This window comes from Mustela erminea, chromosome 19 (assembly GCF_009829155.1).
Source record: "Mustela erminea isolate mMusErm1 chromosome 19, mMusErm1.Pri, whole genome shotgun sequence".
NCBI classification, from domain to species: Eukaryota; Metazoa; Chordata; class Mammalia; order Carnivora; family Mustelidae; genus Mustela; species Mustela erminea.
The window spans coordinates 12,663,022-12,679,708 of NC_045632.1; the positions used below are offsets into that span (position 1 = coordinate 12,663,022).

The 16,687-nt window shown below is 48.4% G+C and overlaps 1 protein-coding gene across 3 annotated transcripts; it reads left to right on the plus strand.

Annotated features, from left to right (window-relative positions):
- Positions 1–5,971: 5,971 nt before the first annotated feature.
- On the plus strand, positions 5,972–14,885 carry LOC116579376 (zinc finger protein 548-like). Of its 3 annotated transcripts, none has more exons than XM_032324687.1 (4): positions 5,972–6,220; positions 8,135–8,994; positions 11,238–11,364; positions 12,943–14,885. In XM_032324687.1, the coding sequence occupies exons 3-4, from the start codon at positions 11,331–11,333 to the stop codon at positions 14,481–14,483; spliced, it is 1,575 nt and encodes a 524-aa protein (XP_032180578.1). In that variant the 5' UTR covers positions 5,972–6,220; positions 8,135–8,994; positions 11,238–11,330; the 3' UTR covers positions 14,484–14,885. The 3 variants fall into 3 exon arrangements, with proteins under 3 accessions (XP_032180578.1, XP_032180577.1, XP_032180579.1); XM_032324686.1 differs by having other exon boundaries at positions 8,135–8,176; XM_032324688.1 differs by lacking the exons at positions 5,972–6,220; positions 8,135–8,994; positions 11,238–11,364 and adding an exon at positions 12,628–12,859.
- The last annotated feature ends 1,802 nt before the right edge of the window (positions 14,886–16,687 follow it).

The following is a 16,687-nucleotide window of genomic DNA, read 5'->3' on the forward strand; positions in this document are numbered from 1 at the left end:
ATTTTTTAAAGATTTTTTTTTTATTTATTTGATAGAGAGAGAGATTACAAGTAGGCAGAGAGGCAGGCAGAGGGAGAGAGGGAAGCAGGCTCCCCACTGAGCCAGGAGCCTGATGGTGGGGCTCCATCCCAGGACCCCGAGATCATGACTTGAGCCGAAGGCAGAGGCCTTAACCCACTGAGCCACCCAGGTGCCCCTACTCACACTATTTTAAATTTTTACAATAAACTTATAATGCTTTTACTCTTCAGGTACCTAAAATACATCCTATGAGGTCATGGTCCACTAGGGGGTATCTGTCCAGCCATATGCTGAGGATGGGATTGACTGTTGCCATGCACTGAAAATAAAACACTCAGACTCAATACTGGGCAGATGTGCAGGACTGCCTCCAGAGGAGAACAGCAGCTTCACAGGCATAAACATGGTTTTTATTGAAAATCTTATCAGACAGGGGCGCCTGGGTGGCTCAGTGAGTTAAAGCCTCTGTCTTCGGCTCAGGTCATGATCCTGGAGTCCCAGGATTGAGTCCTGTGTCAGGTTCCCTGCCTCCTTCCCTCCCCTCCCCCCCATGCTTGCGCTCTCTCTCTCAAATAATAAAATCTTTTTTTTTTAAGTTTACTTTTTAAAAATAAACATTAACTACTACTAACTCACCTATAGGATATGTGCAGTTATTCAGAAAGTACATATAGAAAAAAGATTGGCTATAATTACCCCTACCCTCTAGAGCCTCGTAAGGGTCATGAGAGCTTTGTCTCAAATAACATTGCGTATGGTAAGTTGAGGCAAAACTGATGCCGAGGTTTCAGCAAATGCCTTGGACTCATGCCCAGAGGTTCAAAGGATATTTTCTAAAATTAACTCCACAGTTGAGTTCAGGCTTTAGTTTTTGCCCCTTGTGTATGGTTGAACCTGGCAAGAATAAAGCCCTCCCACACCAGTCCTGCTGATAACACTCACTTCCATCTTCCACTTCCAGACAGAACTTCTTCTTTTTTTTTATTTTCAGTTTTTGAAAATCTTAATTCCAGTGTCGTTAACATACAGTGTTGTACTAGTTTTGGGTGTACAATATAGCATTTCAACAGTGCAGGCAGAACTTTCTCTGAATTTTAAATATTTGGAAACTGGTGAACATAAATGCAAAAGTCCTCGAAGAAATGCTAGCAAACCACATTCAGCGGCACCTTAAAAGTTTTACACTATGATGAAATCGGCTTTTTCCCTGGGCTGCAAGAATGACTCAGCTTATGCAAAAGAATGAATGTAATACTCCACATTAACAGGATAAAAATCATGTGATCATCTCAAATAAATGCAGAAAGAGCATTTGACAAATTTCCACATCCTTTTATGATAAAAAGTTGGTAACAAGTAGAGGGGTATACGTTAGCATAATAAAAGACATATCAAAAAGCACATAGCTAACATCATACTCAACGTTGAAAAGCCAAAATCTTTTTTCCTCTAAGATTATGAATAAGGGTGCCCATTCTCTCCACTTTCATTCAACATAGTACTGGAAGTCCTAGCCAGAGCAACTGGGTGAGAAAAAGAATTGAAAGGCCTCCAAAATGGAAAGGGAGAAGTAATGTCTGTCTGCAGAGGAACTGATCTTACATGTTGAAAACGTGAAAGGTTGTACCAAAAGAAACTGTAAAAATTAGTAAATCGATTCAGTGAAATTTCAGAATATAAAATCAATACACAAAAATCAGTTTTGCATTTCTACACACTAACTTTCTGGAAAAGACATTAATAAAACAATCTGCTTGATAACAGTGACAAAAAGATTAGTTCAGAATACATGTAAGGAAAGAAGTGAAAGATCTGAACACTTAAAGCTATAGAACATTGATGAAAAAAATCAAAGATACAAATAAATGTGAAGATATTCCATTTTTCATTGATTAGAATAATTAATAATGTTAAAATGTCTGTTCTACCCAAAATAATCTACAGATATTTGAATGCAATCCTTGTCAAAATTCCAATGACACTTTTCACAGAAATAGAAAAAAATCTAAAATTTATATGGAACCACAAAAGACACTGAATAGCTCAATCTTGAACAAGGGAAACAAAGCTGGAGGTATCAAACTTTCTGTCTTCAAGCTACACTACAAAGTTGTACTAATGAAACTAGTACAGTACTGGCGTCAAAACAGAAACAAAGACCAATGGGAAAAAAGAGCTTGAAAATAAACCCACACATATAAAGGCAGCTAATTTTTGACAAAGGAATCAGGAATATACAATGGGGGAAAGGATAGTCTTTTTAATACATAGTGTTGGAAAAACTGGATATCCACATGCAAAAGAATTAAATTGGACCCATATTTTACACCATAGACAAAATCAACTAAAGATGAATTAAAGAGGGCACCTGGGTGGCTCAGTTGGTTCAGCGATGGCCTTCAGTTCAGGTCATGATTCTGGAGTCCTGGGATCAAGTCCCACATTGGGCTCCCTGCTTGGTGGGGAGTCTGCTTCTCCCTCTGATCTCTTGCCTTTCATACTTTCTTTCTCTCTCATTCATTCTCTCCCCCGAAAAAGATGAATTAAAGACTTAGACATTAGACCTGAAACAGTAAAGCTAGAAGAAAACATAAAGGGAAAGTTCCCTGACATTGGTATTGAAAAGAATTTTTAATAACATCAAAGCACAGGAAATGGGTGGGACTACATCAAACTAAAAAGTTTCTGCACAGCAAAGGAAACAACAAAATGAGAAAGCAAGGAGTTTATGCTGTTTTCATGTGTACTGAATAGCAAATGCCAAAATGCATGTGTCAGTTTGTGGTGAGTGTTCTGAAGAGTTGTCTTTACCCTTCCAAAGGTATTTGGGTGGTATGCAATTGTTCACTCAATATTGAAAATGATGAGTAGGGGCACCTGGGTGGCTCAGTGGGTTAAGCCTCTGCCTTCGGCTCAGGTCATGATCACAGGGTCCTGGGATCGAGTCCCGCATAGGGCTCTCTGCTCTGCAGGGAGCCTGCTTCCCCCCCCTCTCTGCCTGCTTCTCTGCCTACGTGTGATCTCTGTCTGTCAATAAATAAATAAAATCTTAAAAAAAAAAAAAGAAAATGATGAGTAGTCAAGTTCACACTTCTCTCAGGAGTTTTCCCAAGTGTAGTCTAAAACCAGCTCCTGGGGGCACCTGGGTGGCTCAGTGGGTTAAGCCTCTGCCTTCGGCTCAGGTCATGATCACAGGGTCCTGGGATCGAGTCCCGCATAGGGCTCTCTGCTCTGCAGGGAGCCTGCTTCCCCCCCCTCTCTGCCTGCTTCTCTGCCTACGTGTGATCTCTGTCTGTCAATAAATAAATAAAATCTTTAAAAAAAAAAAAAAGAAAATGATGAGTAGTCAAGTTCACACTTCTCTCAGGAGTTTTCCCAAGTGTAGTCTAAAACCAGCTCCTGGGGGCACCTGGGTGGCTCAGTGGGTTAAGCCTCTGCCTTCGGCTCAGGTCATGATCACAGGGTCCTGGGATCGAGTCCCGCATCGGGCTCTCTGCTCTGCAGGGAGCCTGCTTCCACCCCCTCTCTCTGCCTGCTTCTCTGCCTACGTGTGATCTCTGTCTGTCAATAAATAAATAAAATCTTAAAAAAAAAAAAAAAGAAAAGAAAATGATGAGTAGTCAAGTTCACACTTCTCTCAGGAGTTTTCCCAAGTGTAGTCTAAAACCAGCTCCTGGGGGCACCTGGGTGGCTCAGTGGGTTAAAGCCTCTGCCTTTGGCTCAGGTCATTATCCCAGGGTCCTGGGATCGAGCCCCATCGAGCTCTCTACGTAGCAGCCAGCCTGCTTCCTCCTCTCTCTTTCTATGCCTGCCTCTCTACCTACTTGTGATCTCTCTTTGTCAAATAAATAAATAAAAACCCTTTTAAAAAAATAAAAAATAAAACCAACTCCTGTATGCAGAGGGTAGGGAGAGACCAAAGAAAGAGGCCAGTCCAGATTGGTAGGTGGCTGTTTTAATAAGCAAAGGGAACGTAGTATGAGGCTTGTCTGGGGCAGCAACAAGACGAATGGATCCCTGCACCGTGTGTCAAATCTGAGAAGTTTATGAAGAGGCCTTAACTGGGTTCAGTCCCATACATTGTGCAGGTGTTCTCAACACCACATCATGATCTCAAGGCTGTGTCCTTGGAGCAGTCTCTGGGAGGGAGAAAGACAAGCAGGACCCACATTCCAAGGACAGCGAGGGGGTGAGGAGCCGTGGAGTGCCCGGGGTCTAACTCACAGGTCAACTGGTGGTCTTATCTTTTTGGTGACGTTTTCCAACAGGTAAAAAACCAGTGTATACTAACAGTTAAACATGAGAAATGTCGGATTTCCTTTAACAGCAAAGAAAATGATTAAAATAACATTTTGTATTACCTAACTGAAACTTTATGCCTGTTGGTTAGTAACTTCTCATTTCCCCCTCCCTCTAGCTCCTGTCACCATCATTCCACTCTTATGAATTTGACTAGATTCCTCCTCACCTAAGTGGAGTCATGCAATACTCGTCTTTATACTGTGTCTGGCTTATTTCACTTGGCATCATCTCCTCAGGGTCTATCATGTTGTCACGTATTGCAAAACTTCCTTTTAAAAAACTGAGTAATATTTTTGTTATTTGTGTATATTGTGTTTTCATCCATTCACCTGTTGATGGGCATTCAGTTTGTCTCCACATCTTAGCTATCGTGAATCGTGTCGCAGTGGACGTGGACTTGCTAATATCTCTTCCAGGTCCTTTTGTGTGTGTGCTTGGAAATGGAATTACTGCGTCGTGTGGCAGTTCTATTTCCAGTTTTTTTGAGGAACGTCCATGTTGTGCTCCATAGCCCTCTACGATTTTGCATTCCCACCGACAGTGTGAAAGGGGTCCAGTTTCTCACATCATTGGCAAGACTCGTGTTCTGCTTTTTGGATAATAGTTGTCCTGTTGGGTGTGAGGTGATGTCTCATTGTGGTCTTGATTTGCACTTCCCTGATGATTAGGGACCATGAGCATTTTCTCATATACCTGTTGGCCATTTGTGTGTCTTTGGAGAGACGTCTGTTCTCTGAGTGTTGAGTTTGATAACTTCTTCTTCTTTTTTTTTTTTTTTTTTTAAAGATTTTATTTGTCAGAGAAAGAGAGAGCGCGCGCGCTCTCAGAAGCAGGGGAAGGGGCAGGCAGAGAGAGAGGGAGAAGCAGGCTCCCCGCTTAGCCTGGGAGGACCCAGGACCCCGGGATCATGACCTGAGCCGAAGACAGCCGCTTAATGACTGAGCCTCCCAGGCGCCCTAGATTTCCAGTCCTTGGAGGAATTGACAGTTCGGCTATGGAGTCGTGGCATTTGAGGAAACAGTACTCTCCGGGTTCAGTCACTGAGTGGTTCTGCGTGCTGGAAGGACGTTTTCCGGGAATCAGAAGCACAGCGTCCCCCTTTCCACCTCCTTCGGGCCGGTCGTCCCGCCCCCGTCTCCCCTCCACAGCTCCGTCGGAAGCCTTTTCTTCCCGTCCTGGTCCAAACGGACCGCTGGTTAAAACGGACTCCAGAGATTGTATTTGAAAAGGGACAAGGTCGCAGACAGCTGTGAGTGGACGTGGTGCCGGGATACGGTGCGTCCCTTCGGACGTGTGGCCTTGGGGCGCTTCCCGTGCTTCTTAGCACACGAAGCAACCGCGCGCCCCGACCGGTCTGTGACTTCCCAGCCTGCGCTCCAAGATATCCTGTAGGTCCCCTTTAAGAGCGGGCGAGACCCCGCCCCGTTGGGGGCCACGGGACTCCATTTCCCAGAGGCCCTGACAAGGCCTCCCGTGCTTAATCCGCGACGGTAGGAGAGGGGACCTTTGGCTAAGAGAGGAGGGTGACGACGGTAGCGCAAACTACGATACCCAGAAGTCTGCGGGGCGCGGCGGCGGCGGCGGCGGCGGCGGCGGCGGCGGCGGCGGCGACTGAGCCAATGAAGCCTTGAGAGCGCGACGCCTGCATGCGTGCGCGCCGGGGGGCGGGACTTCCGGCGTTCCCGCTCTGTGTCAGTTGGTTGCTCCGGTTTCTGGGATTCAAGGCTTCCAAGGCGTTTGGCGGTTGCGGAGGTGACGGGGCGGGAGAACGAGGGGAGCGGCGTCGTCCCCGTCGCGGAGGCCGCTACGAGGCTCTCCTGTCTCCGCCCGGCCGTCAGCCGCTCCCCGCCCTTCCCGCCGGTCGTTGGCGGAGGCCGCGCCGATGAAGCCGGCTCAGGTGGGTGCTGCGACCCCCGGCCCGCCAGCCGCCCGCTCCCCGGCCCCGAGCGCTGCAGCCGGATGGAGGGGCGCCCGCGCAGCTCCCCGCAGCCGGGCCCGCGGGGTGGGAGCAGAGGGCGCCCCGGCGTACGGTCCCGGCTCCGTCGGTGCGGTGGGGCGTGGCGGGGGAGGGCCCGGCAGGTGCTCCTGAGTCGGAGCCGCGGGGTGGGGGGAGGCGGGCCTCTAGCGGGTGCGGGGAGCGGAGGGCGAGGCGGAGTGCCGCATGCAGTGGCGGCGTGGGCAGCCGGGTCCGTGGAAGGTCGGAAGGGGCGGGGATGGGAGAGGGCCCTGCGCAGAGTCACAAGTTTAAGGCAGGGGAGCGCAGGATGGGGACGGAGCGGAGACAGCGGAGGAAACACTGCAGCCCCCCGCCCCCGGGGGCAGTTCTGATGGCTGCTGGGCCAGGACGGCGGCGTCGGCAGGAGATGCGATGAGATCCTGCGTGGAGTCCACAACGGAACCTACGGGGTTTCGGGCCGCATCACACACACCTGTGAGCAGAGGTAGCGAGCGAAGGGCCATGTCCAGGCTTCTTGGCCTGAACATCTAAAGGGTGGGGGTAGGGGTGGGGGAGCGAGCCCAGGGAGCAGGAGGCGGGAGATCCTGAGTTTGGTTTTGGACTCGCCAATGCTGGGATACCGCGGATGGAGATACTCATGAGTACTTGCAGGTAACGGTCTGGAGGACAGGCGGGGTTGTCCTGTCAAGGATGCAAAGGGCGTGCACTGCGGCAGAGCAGGGCCTGAAGGCAAGATCAAGGAGCGAGGCCTAAGGTGATTCTAGATGGTGAGGGAGGCAGAGGCTGAGAGTTTGTGGGCAGGGCATGGGAGGCAGTTGTCCGCATCCCTGATGCTTCCTTGTAAAAAGAGCGGATGTGCTGTAGGAGAGGTTTGTCCCCGTGTCTTTAGGAAGGGAGGTGTTGGGGTGAGGAACTTCCCTCGGGTGGAGCTGGTGTTATGTGCTAGTGTTGACCATCTGCTTGCGGCTCAGCTGACCCTCAGGACCACTCCCAACGGAACAAAGTAAAGGTCAGCCAGGCTGATGGAGCCTCAGGGTCCCAGACAGGGGACTGCTTCCTCACCCCTCAGGGCAAGACTGATGAGCTGCTGTCCAGTCAAGGGCCTCCAACAAGCTCCCTGAGGGTTATGTAACAGGCAGGTTTTGTTGCTGTATGGACTATGAGCGTGTCCCTCTGCTCAGCCTTTTCCTACAACTCGTTACCTTAAAAACGTGTAACAAAATGCATTGACTTAAGTACTCATTAATCAATATTATTTTAAATATGTACGCAGAGGTAGACAAACAAACCCATTCTGCAAGTTAAATTTATACAAACACTTAATAATTGATTTGACATTAAGTTACCTGTTGTTTACAGTGTAAAATTTTATGTATGATATCTTTTTTTTTTTAAGATTTTATTTATTTGGCACAGAGAGAGAGAGATCATAAGTAGGCAGAGAGAGAAGGGGAAGCAGGCTCCCTGCCAAGCAGAGAGCCTGATGTGGGGCTCGATCCCAGGACCCTGAGATCATGACCCGAGCCGAAGGCAGAGGCCCAACCCACTGAGCCACCCAGGTGCCCCTATGTATGATATCTTCTGAAATCTTAGAAAGTGGTAAAAACGAAGACCTCAAATTTCAAAACCCTAGTACTTCATTTGCACTGCAAATGTATACAAAAGTATTGATCCTCTGGACAGGAACAGTTGTCACCCTGCTGATAAAAGCAGCCATTTTCTGGAGGAGCTGGACTTGGGCCACCAGGCTGAGATCACTCTGCTCCAGGGCAGGGCAGGAGGAGTGGTGGTCCAGCTCAGATCATGACATCCTTCCATGGTTACTCATTTCTCATGATCTCCTCCCTCCCATAGGGTCCAGCGGTGGTGGCAGAAATGCTTATGGACCCTGTGCAGGTGAGTGGAGGGGGTCCCTCCTTCCAGCCATCCTGGTTGTCACCGATATATGTACTCTCAGAGAGTGATAGTGTCCTGAAGCTTCTCTTACCCTTCTCAGTCTCTTAAGTCTGAGTACCATGTGCTTTCCCCGAGTCCAGGATCATGTATTTAGATTACATGCAGAGCAGTTCCCGTTTCTAACCCGTGATGTAAGATGCGGCACTCAACCCTGGCCGCAGGATTCAGAATGTTCACACGCTTGGAGGTGAGACTTAGCTGGGATGTTCAGGAAACTACAGGTCTCTTTTATAGCTGGTGAGAATGGGGAGCCAGGTTGGGCTTGACTGGGGTGCACAGGTGTCAGACCTTGAGTGACAGCTGGGGCTCTGGACCTCTAATCTGTGGTTGCTGGGAGGTAGGGAAGGTTTGAAACAGAAGAGAAGGTGTTGTGTCGGAGATTTTAACAAATTCCCTTTGGCTGCAGAGGGGAAGACAGACGGGCAGGGAGGGGATTGTAAGTGAAATGCTGGCGGCAGTCCAGGTAAGCGATGTGGCGGCGGCTGCCCAGGACCGGTGGCCATGCATGTAGAGGAGCCGTTGGTTTCTGAATGTGTGTTAAACAGCACTCCTCATATTTTGAGATGTGGAAACTCGGGTTGATGAGGAAGTGGGCTAGTGGGAAGAGTCAGGGATGCCCCCAGCTTTTGGCCTCGTTAGGAAGGATGGATGCTTGAACTAAAACGGAGGAAGTCCGTGGTAGGAATTTGCAAGGGGAACGTGAAGAGTCAGTTTCTGTCTGTCACAGAAGTCCCAGAAATTCCAAGGAAAGGTGTCAGGTAGGTGCTTTATGTTCTTTTTAAAGATTATATTTATTTGAGCGAGAGTGAGCATGTGGATGGGGGAGGGAGAAGCTGACTCTGCACTGAGCAGGGAGCCCGACACAGGGCTCCATCCTAGGACCCTGGGATCATATCCTGAGATGAAGGCAGATGCTTAACCAACTGAACCCCCTGGTGCCCCTCAAGTAGGCACCTGAACACAGAGTTTGGGGGATAGAGTCAAGCTGGGGACAACCACAGCACGGTGGCTGGGTTGTGGACTGGGTGGAAGCTGTGGGTCAGATTGAGGAGGCAGCATCTCTAGGTTATAGGGGTGACGCCATTTGAAGAGCATGAGTGAGAATGAAGGGCCTGAGTACTGGGGTTTTTTGTTTGTTTGTTTTTAAAAGATTGATTGGGGGTGCCTGGGTGGCTCAGTGGGCTAAAGCCTCTGCCTTCGGCTCAGGTCATGATCTCAGGGTCCTGGGATTGAGCCCTGCATTGGGCTGTCTGCTCAGCGGGGAGTCTGCTTCCCCCCTCTCTCTGCCTGCCTCTCTGCCTACTTGTGATCTCTTTGTTGAATAAATAAGTAAAATCTTAAAAAAAAAAAAAAGAAAAGAAAAGATTGATTGATTTGTTTGAGAGAGAGAGAGTGCCTGAGTGCAGGGAGGGGCAGAGGGAGAGAGAATCCCAGACCGACTCCCTGCTGAGTGCAGAGCCCAGCGAGGGCCTCCATCCCATGACCCATGAGATCATGACCTGAGCTGAAACCAAGAGTCAGATGCTTAACTGACTGAGCCACTCAGCTGCCGTGTCTTGATTGGGCACCTGGTTGGTGGTGGGGCATCACAAAGCTGAGGAAGCTGAGTGTGTGTGTGTGTGTGTGTGCGCACGCAAGAGAGAGAGAGGGACACGGGGAGAGAGAAAGAGACAGTGGACGTAGGAGTGAGAAAGTCTTCTGAGACCGGACTGCACCTGCACAGATGTTGTAGGGGAAGCCGGCCAGCCTGACATCGTGCTGGACCTCATGTGGAGTGGGCATGGGGAGTTGCGGGTGCCTGGCCTTCAGATGAGAGAGGAAGGTTCTAACTGCTTAGGGGACAGCTGGTGTGATACAGAAGTGGGGAAGGGCTGAGAGTGTGTGATGTCCTCACACGGGCAGGTGGCTGGTGGTGACGCCGGAAGCCAGGCCTGATAGGGAGACCTTCAAACCAGGCTTGGGGCTGGACCAGGTGCTGGGTGCCTTGGGGACTTCGTTGTTCAGGGGCAGGGCCGGGGCTGAATCAGATCCGGGATGTGTTTGCCTATTAGTTCGTGAAGGAGGTGCCTGTGGTATGGGCCGGGGGTGTCTGGAGTTGTCACTGTGGAGGAGTCAGGGTTGTGTAGAGGGGCTGAGTCCAGCGACCAACATGCAGGTGAGGCAGAGTGTGAGTGGTTGGCTCGGGGTGCTCAAGGGAGAGGGACAAGTCCAAGTTTGACTTGAGTGTCTGAGTCTCACCTCTCAGACAAGACCGGGGGGACCCCCAGGGCAACTGGCTGTCAGGCCCTTTACCTAGATGATGTTCTTCTGCCCCTTCGCTCCTCATGTTTTACACCACCTTCTGGACTCAGCTGGTCAGTGGGAATGAGGCAAGAGTAGGCACCAGTGCCACCAGCAGCTGGTAACTCTTCTGCACTTGGAAGTCAGGGAGGAGGACAAGCGGGGGCGGGGAATATGTGCGGGAAGGACATAAAGGCCTGGCGAGAGAAGTGTATCCCATACTTGCACCCACGGGAGTTTAATTTATGGAGGTGGATGAGTGATGACATGGAGAGACCAATGATACTGAAAGGAGGTTCTTACTCTGTTTCTCAGGGGGGTGGGAGCACATCAGGTACAGGGCCACGTGGCCAAGTGCCCGACTTGGTTAGGAGACATATATGCCAGCAGAGGGACGGACGCCTAAGGTCAGAGCCTTTATTGAGCTTTCTGGGAGAAATGCCGGAAGAGTGGGGTGAGAAGCTTGGTGACGACTATTTTCTGTAATTTCCCTCTAAGTGGGGTAGAAGGGGCATCCCTGGTCCTGCTTGATTTTGGGCAGGGCAAGTGTGGCTTGGGGTACAAGTTCAGTGTGGGCTACGGATTGCAAGGGAGATGGAGAAGCACATCTGGCTGTTTGTTTAGTGTATGATTAGCGGATGGCGAATAGCTAACTAGAGAATGCACGAGGCACAGTTCACAAAGGAAGCTGCTTGTGAACCAGATGTTCCAACTTCGGCAGAGCCGTGTGGTCTTGGAGGATGTGGCCATCTGTTTCTCCCAGGAAGAGTGGGGCCTCCTTGATGAAGCTCAGCGTTTTCTGTACCACGCCGTGATGCTGGAGACCTGTGCGCTTCTGTCCTCCGTGGGTAAGGCCTGCACCGCCCCTGCCACGTCCCGGACTGGGCTCTACTCTTCCCCTTTGGTTGAGGGGCAGCTCTGCCTTTCCACAACGAGACTGTGGATACTACTTCCGGTCGCGGTTTCCTGGCATATGTGTTACTGGTGCCAGGCCTGGGCCATGCACCCTGCACCCACTCTCCTGATGCAGTCCCGTCCCGGCTGCTTGGAGCACTTGCAAGATCGGGCTCAGAAGTCAGAGATGTTCAAGTTTGTCTCGGAGTGCAGGGAGGGGCAGTCCTTGTCCCTGGTTGGGTCACCATGTCTAGATGCATGGAACTATAATGCCCCGGGCTTTCCCTTTTCCTCTTGCTGACATTTCTTGGGTTCTCCCTGTGCCAGAAATTTCAGGTACCAACCTAATTACTAATTTGGGGGCACACTGGGTTGTTTCTATAGCCTCTCCTGCGAAGTTCTTGTAATTTTAAGATGTTGGATATCCTGTGTTGGGTTGCTCGGGGTCACGCTGGCCTTGCCTTTTCCTTTCTTTCATCTAGGACTGGCCTGTCTCAGGTGTCACATCAGTAGTACCTACCATGTGGATATTACTGTGTCAGTGGCAAGAGACACTCAAAAGTGTGTGGCCCTGGTGCGAGGGAGCGGTGGAAGGGTGTGTCAGAGTTGGGGATCTGTCCTTTGTTCACCACTGATTGAAGCCAAGGTCAGGGGCCACACCTCATTTCCACCTTTTTCTCCACTTTCATGTCTATTCTGAATTTGAATCCTCCTCCTAGCACAATCCAACACCTGCAGGCCTTGGCCCCTGACTGTGTCACTGCTCCCTGGGCAGGGTTCACCAACGTCTGAGCTATACCGAGGATATGGACTGGTCCACACATACCCTTAGGTAGTTCTGGAGTTGCAGTGTGTCCACGTGGTTCATTATTTCTAGGTCTGTTTAGTTTTCTGCACCAGGCTCACCGGTCACCAGCAGCTATGGCCCTTTGCACAGCAGGGACTCGAAAACCCTGCGTCTCCTCCCTGCACGGCATCTGCTCTGTCTTGAGTGTTTGTGCCCCACCACCCGCCACCAATGCATATGTTGCAACCTCATTCCCAGTGTGATAGTGCTGGGAGATGGTGCCTTCGAGGCGTGCTTAGGTCGTGAAGGCAGAGCTCCCACAAATGGGATTAGTGCTCTTGTAAAGGAGACTCCACAGAGCCCCCTAGCCCCTTCTGCTGGGTGAGGACATGGTGAGAAGTTGGCAGCCTGGAAGAGGGCCCTCACCTGGCCGTGCTGGCACCCTGATCTCGGAATTCCAGCCTCCAGGACTGTGAGAAATAAATTTCTGTCATTTGTAAGCCTCCCAGTGTGTGGGATTTTGTTGTGTCAACCCAGATGGACTAAGACAGGACCCTCCCTTGTGTCCTTCCCCAGAGTCAGGGCTCCCATCACGGGGGCTTGCCAGGCTGAGCTCTGCACCACAGGCCTTCCTTTCCCTGTTCCCGTGGTCTCCTCCGTGGGTGTGTCTGACAGATATTCCCCATGGGGCCGCCACCTTTCACCAAAGTCAGGGGGCAATTTACCAGCATTTCTCTGCTTACAGGTTGCTGGCACGGAGCCCAGGACGAGGAGTCCCCTTCAGAGCAAGGTGATCCTATAGGAGGGTCACAGGTCAGGACTTTAACGCCAGGCCCACCCACCCAGAAGTCCCAGCCCTGGGAGATGTGTGGCCTACTCTGGAAAGACCTTTTGTGCTTGGCTGAACATGATGGAATGAACCCTGACCAAGAGTTATCTGTTCGTGGGGCAGACCCGCACCAGCACCAAAAGGAGCAGATTGAAGACAGATTTTCCAGAAGGGATGAGGGGAGTCCTTCCTTTCCAGTGAACGACAGTGTTCGCGTGGCAGGGAGTAGCTTCACATGCAGCAAAGGCCTTCTCCAGCACCTGACCCCTCACCATGTGCTGAAACCAGACAGGGACACTGAGCATGGGGAGACCTTTGAAGCTGGACAAAATGATTACAAGTGCACTGAGTGTGGGAAAGCCTTCAGCCAAAAACAGGTCCTTGCCAAGCACCAGAAGATCCACACTGGAGTAAGACCTTATGAATGCAGCAAATGTGGGATGGCCTTCATTAGAAAGTTTCACCTTGTTCAGCACCAGAAAATTCACACCGGAGAAAGGCCTTTTAAGTGCAATGAATGTGGGAAACTCTTTAGGTACAACTCCACACTCATTAGTCACCAGAGAGTTCACACTGGATTAAGCCCTTATGAGTGTAGCAAATGTGGGGAGTTATTTAAGTACAACGCCAACTTCGTGAAACATCAGAGAATCCACGATGGAGAAAGGCCTTACGAATGCAGAGAATGTGGAAAATTCTTTAGGTACAACTATCGATTGATACGACATGAGAGAGTTCATACTGGAGAAAGGCCTTATGAATGCAGTGAATGTGGGAAATTTTTCAGGTACAGCTCCACATTCATTAGACACCAGAGAGTTCACACTGCAGAAAAGCCTTATGAGTGCAGTGAATGTGGAAAATTCTTTAGGTACAATTCCACACTCATTAAACATCAGAGAGTTCACACTGGAGAAAGGCCTTATGAGTGCAGTGAGTGTGGGAAATTCTTTAGGTATACCTCCACACTCATTAGACATCAGAGAGTTCACACTGGGGAAAGGCCCTATGAGTGCAGCTTATGTGGCGAATTCTTTAGGTACAAGTCCAAGCTCATTAAGCATTGGCAGAGTCACACTGGAGAGAGGCCTTATGAGTGCAGCGAATGCGGGAAATCCTTTAGGTACCACTGCAGACTCATTAGACATAAGAGAGTTCACACCGGAGAAAGGCCTTATGAGTGCAGTGTCTGCGGGAAATTCTTCCGGTATAACTCCAATCTCATTAAACATTGGAGAAATCACACTGGAGAGAGGCCTTACGAGTGCAGCGAATGTGGGAAAGCCTTCAGCCACAAGCATATACTTGTCGAGCATCAGAAAATCCACACTGGGGAAAGGCCCTATGAGTGCAGCAAATGTCAGAAGGCCTTCATTAGAAAGTCCCACCTTGTTCATCACCAGAAAATCCACAGTGAAAACAGGTCTGTGAGCACTTTAAATATGGGGAAATCTTGAGATACAACTTGAAGCCACTGACCAGAGAATTCCATTGGCAAACTCAGGAGTGTGGAGAATAGGGTGAAGCTTTAGGCACTACTCTAAACTCAGTACCCGGAGGAGCGCCTTACGAGGACAGCGGATATGCAGCATGGTTTTGGTACAGCTTGCCACTCATTAGGCATCAAGAGGTCATGGGAAGAAGACCTTTTGAGGGCCGTCAGTGCGTAGCCTTAGCACAACTCCAGCCTCATTACACATCAGAGAATTCACAATGGAAAAAGACCCTATTTGTGCAGCAGACAGAGGCCTTTGTTCATCTCAAACTCCAACCTTGTTCCTCACCAAGAAGTTCACACTGCGCCGAAGAGCATTGCAGAGGGGGAAAGACTTCAGCCAAATATCTGCTCTGACCTGTCCTGCTGAAAGACACTTCATTTCACATTTATGTTGGGGCATAGTGCATGTAGCAGCTTACCCTGTCTTTGAATCGCACAGTTTAGTAATTTCAAAAATTCACATATTTATGCAACTAATTTCCAGAATTCCCTTCATCTGGCAAAACTGAAACTGTATCCATGGAGCAGCTCCTCCTTCCCCTCCTGACCACCCCCGGCAGCTGTGGTTTTACACCCCGTCTCTGTGAACTTGACTGCTCCAGATACTATATGTCAGTGGAATCAGACAGTATTGGTCTTTTTGAGACTGGCTTGTTTTTCTTGGCTGGATTTCTCCATTTATCCAGCATTTCCTTCTCTGAGCATTTCCTTCTGTTTTGAGAAGGGATCAGAGTTAACAAACCTAAGATACAGGGAAGGGTGTTGATGGAGTCAGTACAACTTTGCCAGATGTTATATGATTTCCAGAGGAAGAGGAGATCCAGATTTTATATGGAATCTTTATTTCTAAACAGCTTTATGGAGGTATTGACATAAACTACATTTATTAAAAGTGCAAACTATATTTTCTTATATGTGTGCACAGTGGGAGGATCACTGGAGTCACCATGACTGATCCATAGGCCCTGTAGTTTCCATTAGCCCCATTTCTATTCTCTCTCCCAGCCCTACCCACTTGCCAGCCCTGGGTGGCACTTCAGTTTGCATTTGCTAGAATTTTATATAAAGGGTATCCAACAGTTAACTCCTAAATAGCTGTTTTCACTAAGTGCATATATGTATTTTTAGTATTATCCATGTTGTGTGTGCAAAAGCGTGGCATTCAATAACAAGCAAGTTCAGTTTCATATTAATTCATTTTCAAAAGTTTTTGAACCATCTGAAAATGGTTTTGAACCTTTCTAGAAAATTCTTGTTTGGCCTTTTTTCTACCAGTGTTTTTAAGCTATGTCTTTGTATCATAAAAATTCTTACAGTATTTAAAAAAAACATTTGTTATTGTATAAAACACACATAAAGTTTATCAACTTGTTATTGCTAAGTATTCAGTTCTGTGGTATATCAGGTTCCTCAGAGAAACAACCATCAGGGTGTATGTGTAGAGAGAGAAGGGAATATGTGTTTTTTTAAAGACTTCTCTAAAGCTTTTGTGATGGCTTGGCAAGTAGAAAATCTGCAGGATGGGCCAACAGGCTGGGAATCAAGGAAGTGTTGACATTCTGCTGGTAGGATTTCTTCTTGCATGAGGTCATCTTTTTGTCATGTAATCTTCAAACCAGGTGGCTCATTGAGAAATTTAGAAAGTGCAGCAACAAGCGTTATAGAATAGGAAATGGAAAGAAAACAGTTTGAGAGTGAGACATGGGAAACAATTCCCGATTCCACTCCCTGATTATATTTGTCAAATCTCAACATGCACAAAATATTTAATGAAAAAATTATATTTATATTTACATTTAACACTTTCTGTTTCATGAATCACTAAGTTCTATACCTGAAAAAAATCTTAATGTATATGTTAACTAACTAGAATGTAAATAAATTGAAGTTTAAAAAAAAACTTCATAAAGCTCATTAGTCAAAATTTTAAGATGGGGTGATTGAGAAGATATTAAAATATTGAAATGTTCCTAGTTTTAGATCATTATAGACATGCACATTCTAAATTCTTAGTAAGAAACGAGTTAGAGACTAGAACAAGATATGAGAAGACAGGGACTTTTGTGTTCTAGCATGTAAGAAGCTGGAAATTGCCATTCGATCCTGACAAGTAAAAAGCTGAAAATAATGGAAGATCAACAACTCTTCTTAGTCTATAAGACA

Excerpts from the sequence above, each read along its gene's own strand:
- LOC116579376 (XM_032324686.1), top strand. Across the intron at positions 8,177-11,237 it reads TGCTTATGGACCCTGTGCAG|AGCCGTGTGGTCTTGGAGGA; the intron begins GTGAGTGGAGGG and ends CAACTTCGGCAG. Across the intron at positions 11,365-12,942 it reads TGCGCTTCTGTCCTCCGTGG|GTTGCTGGCACGGAGCCCAG; the intron begins GTAAGGCCTGCA and ends CTCTGCTTACAG.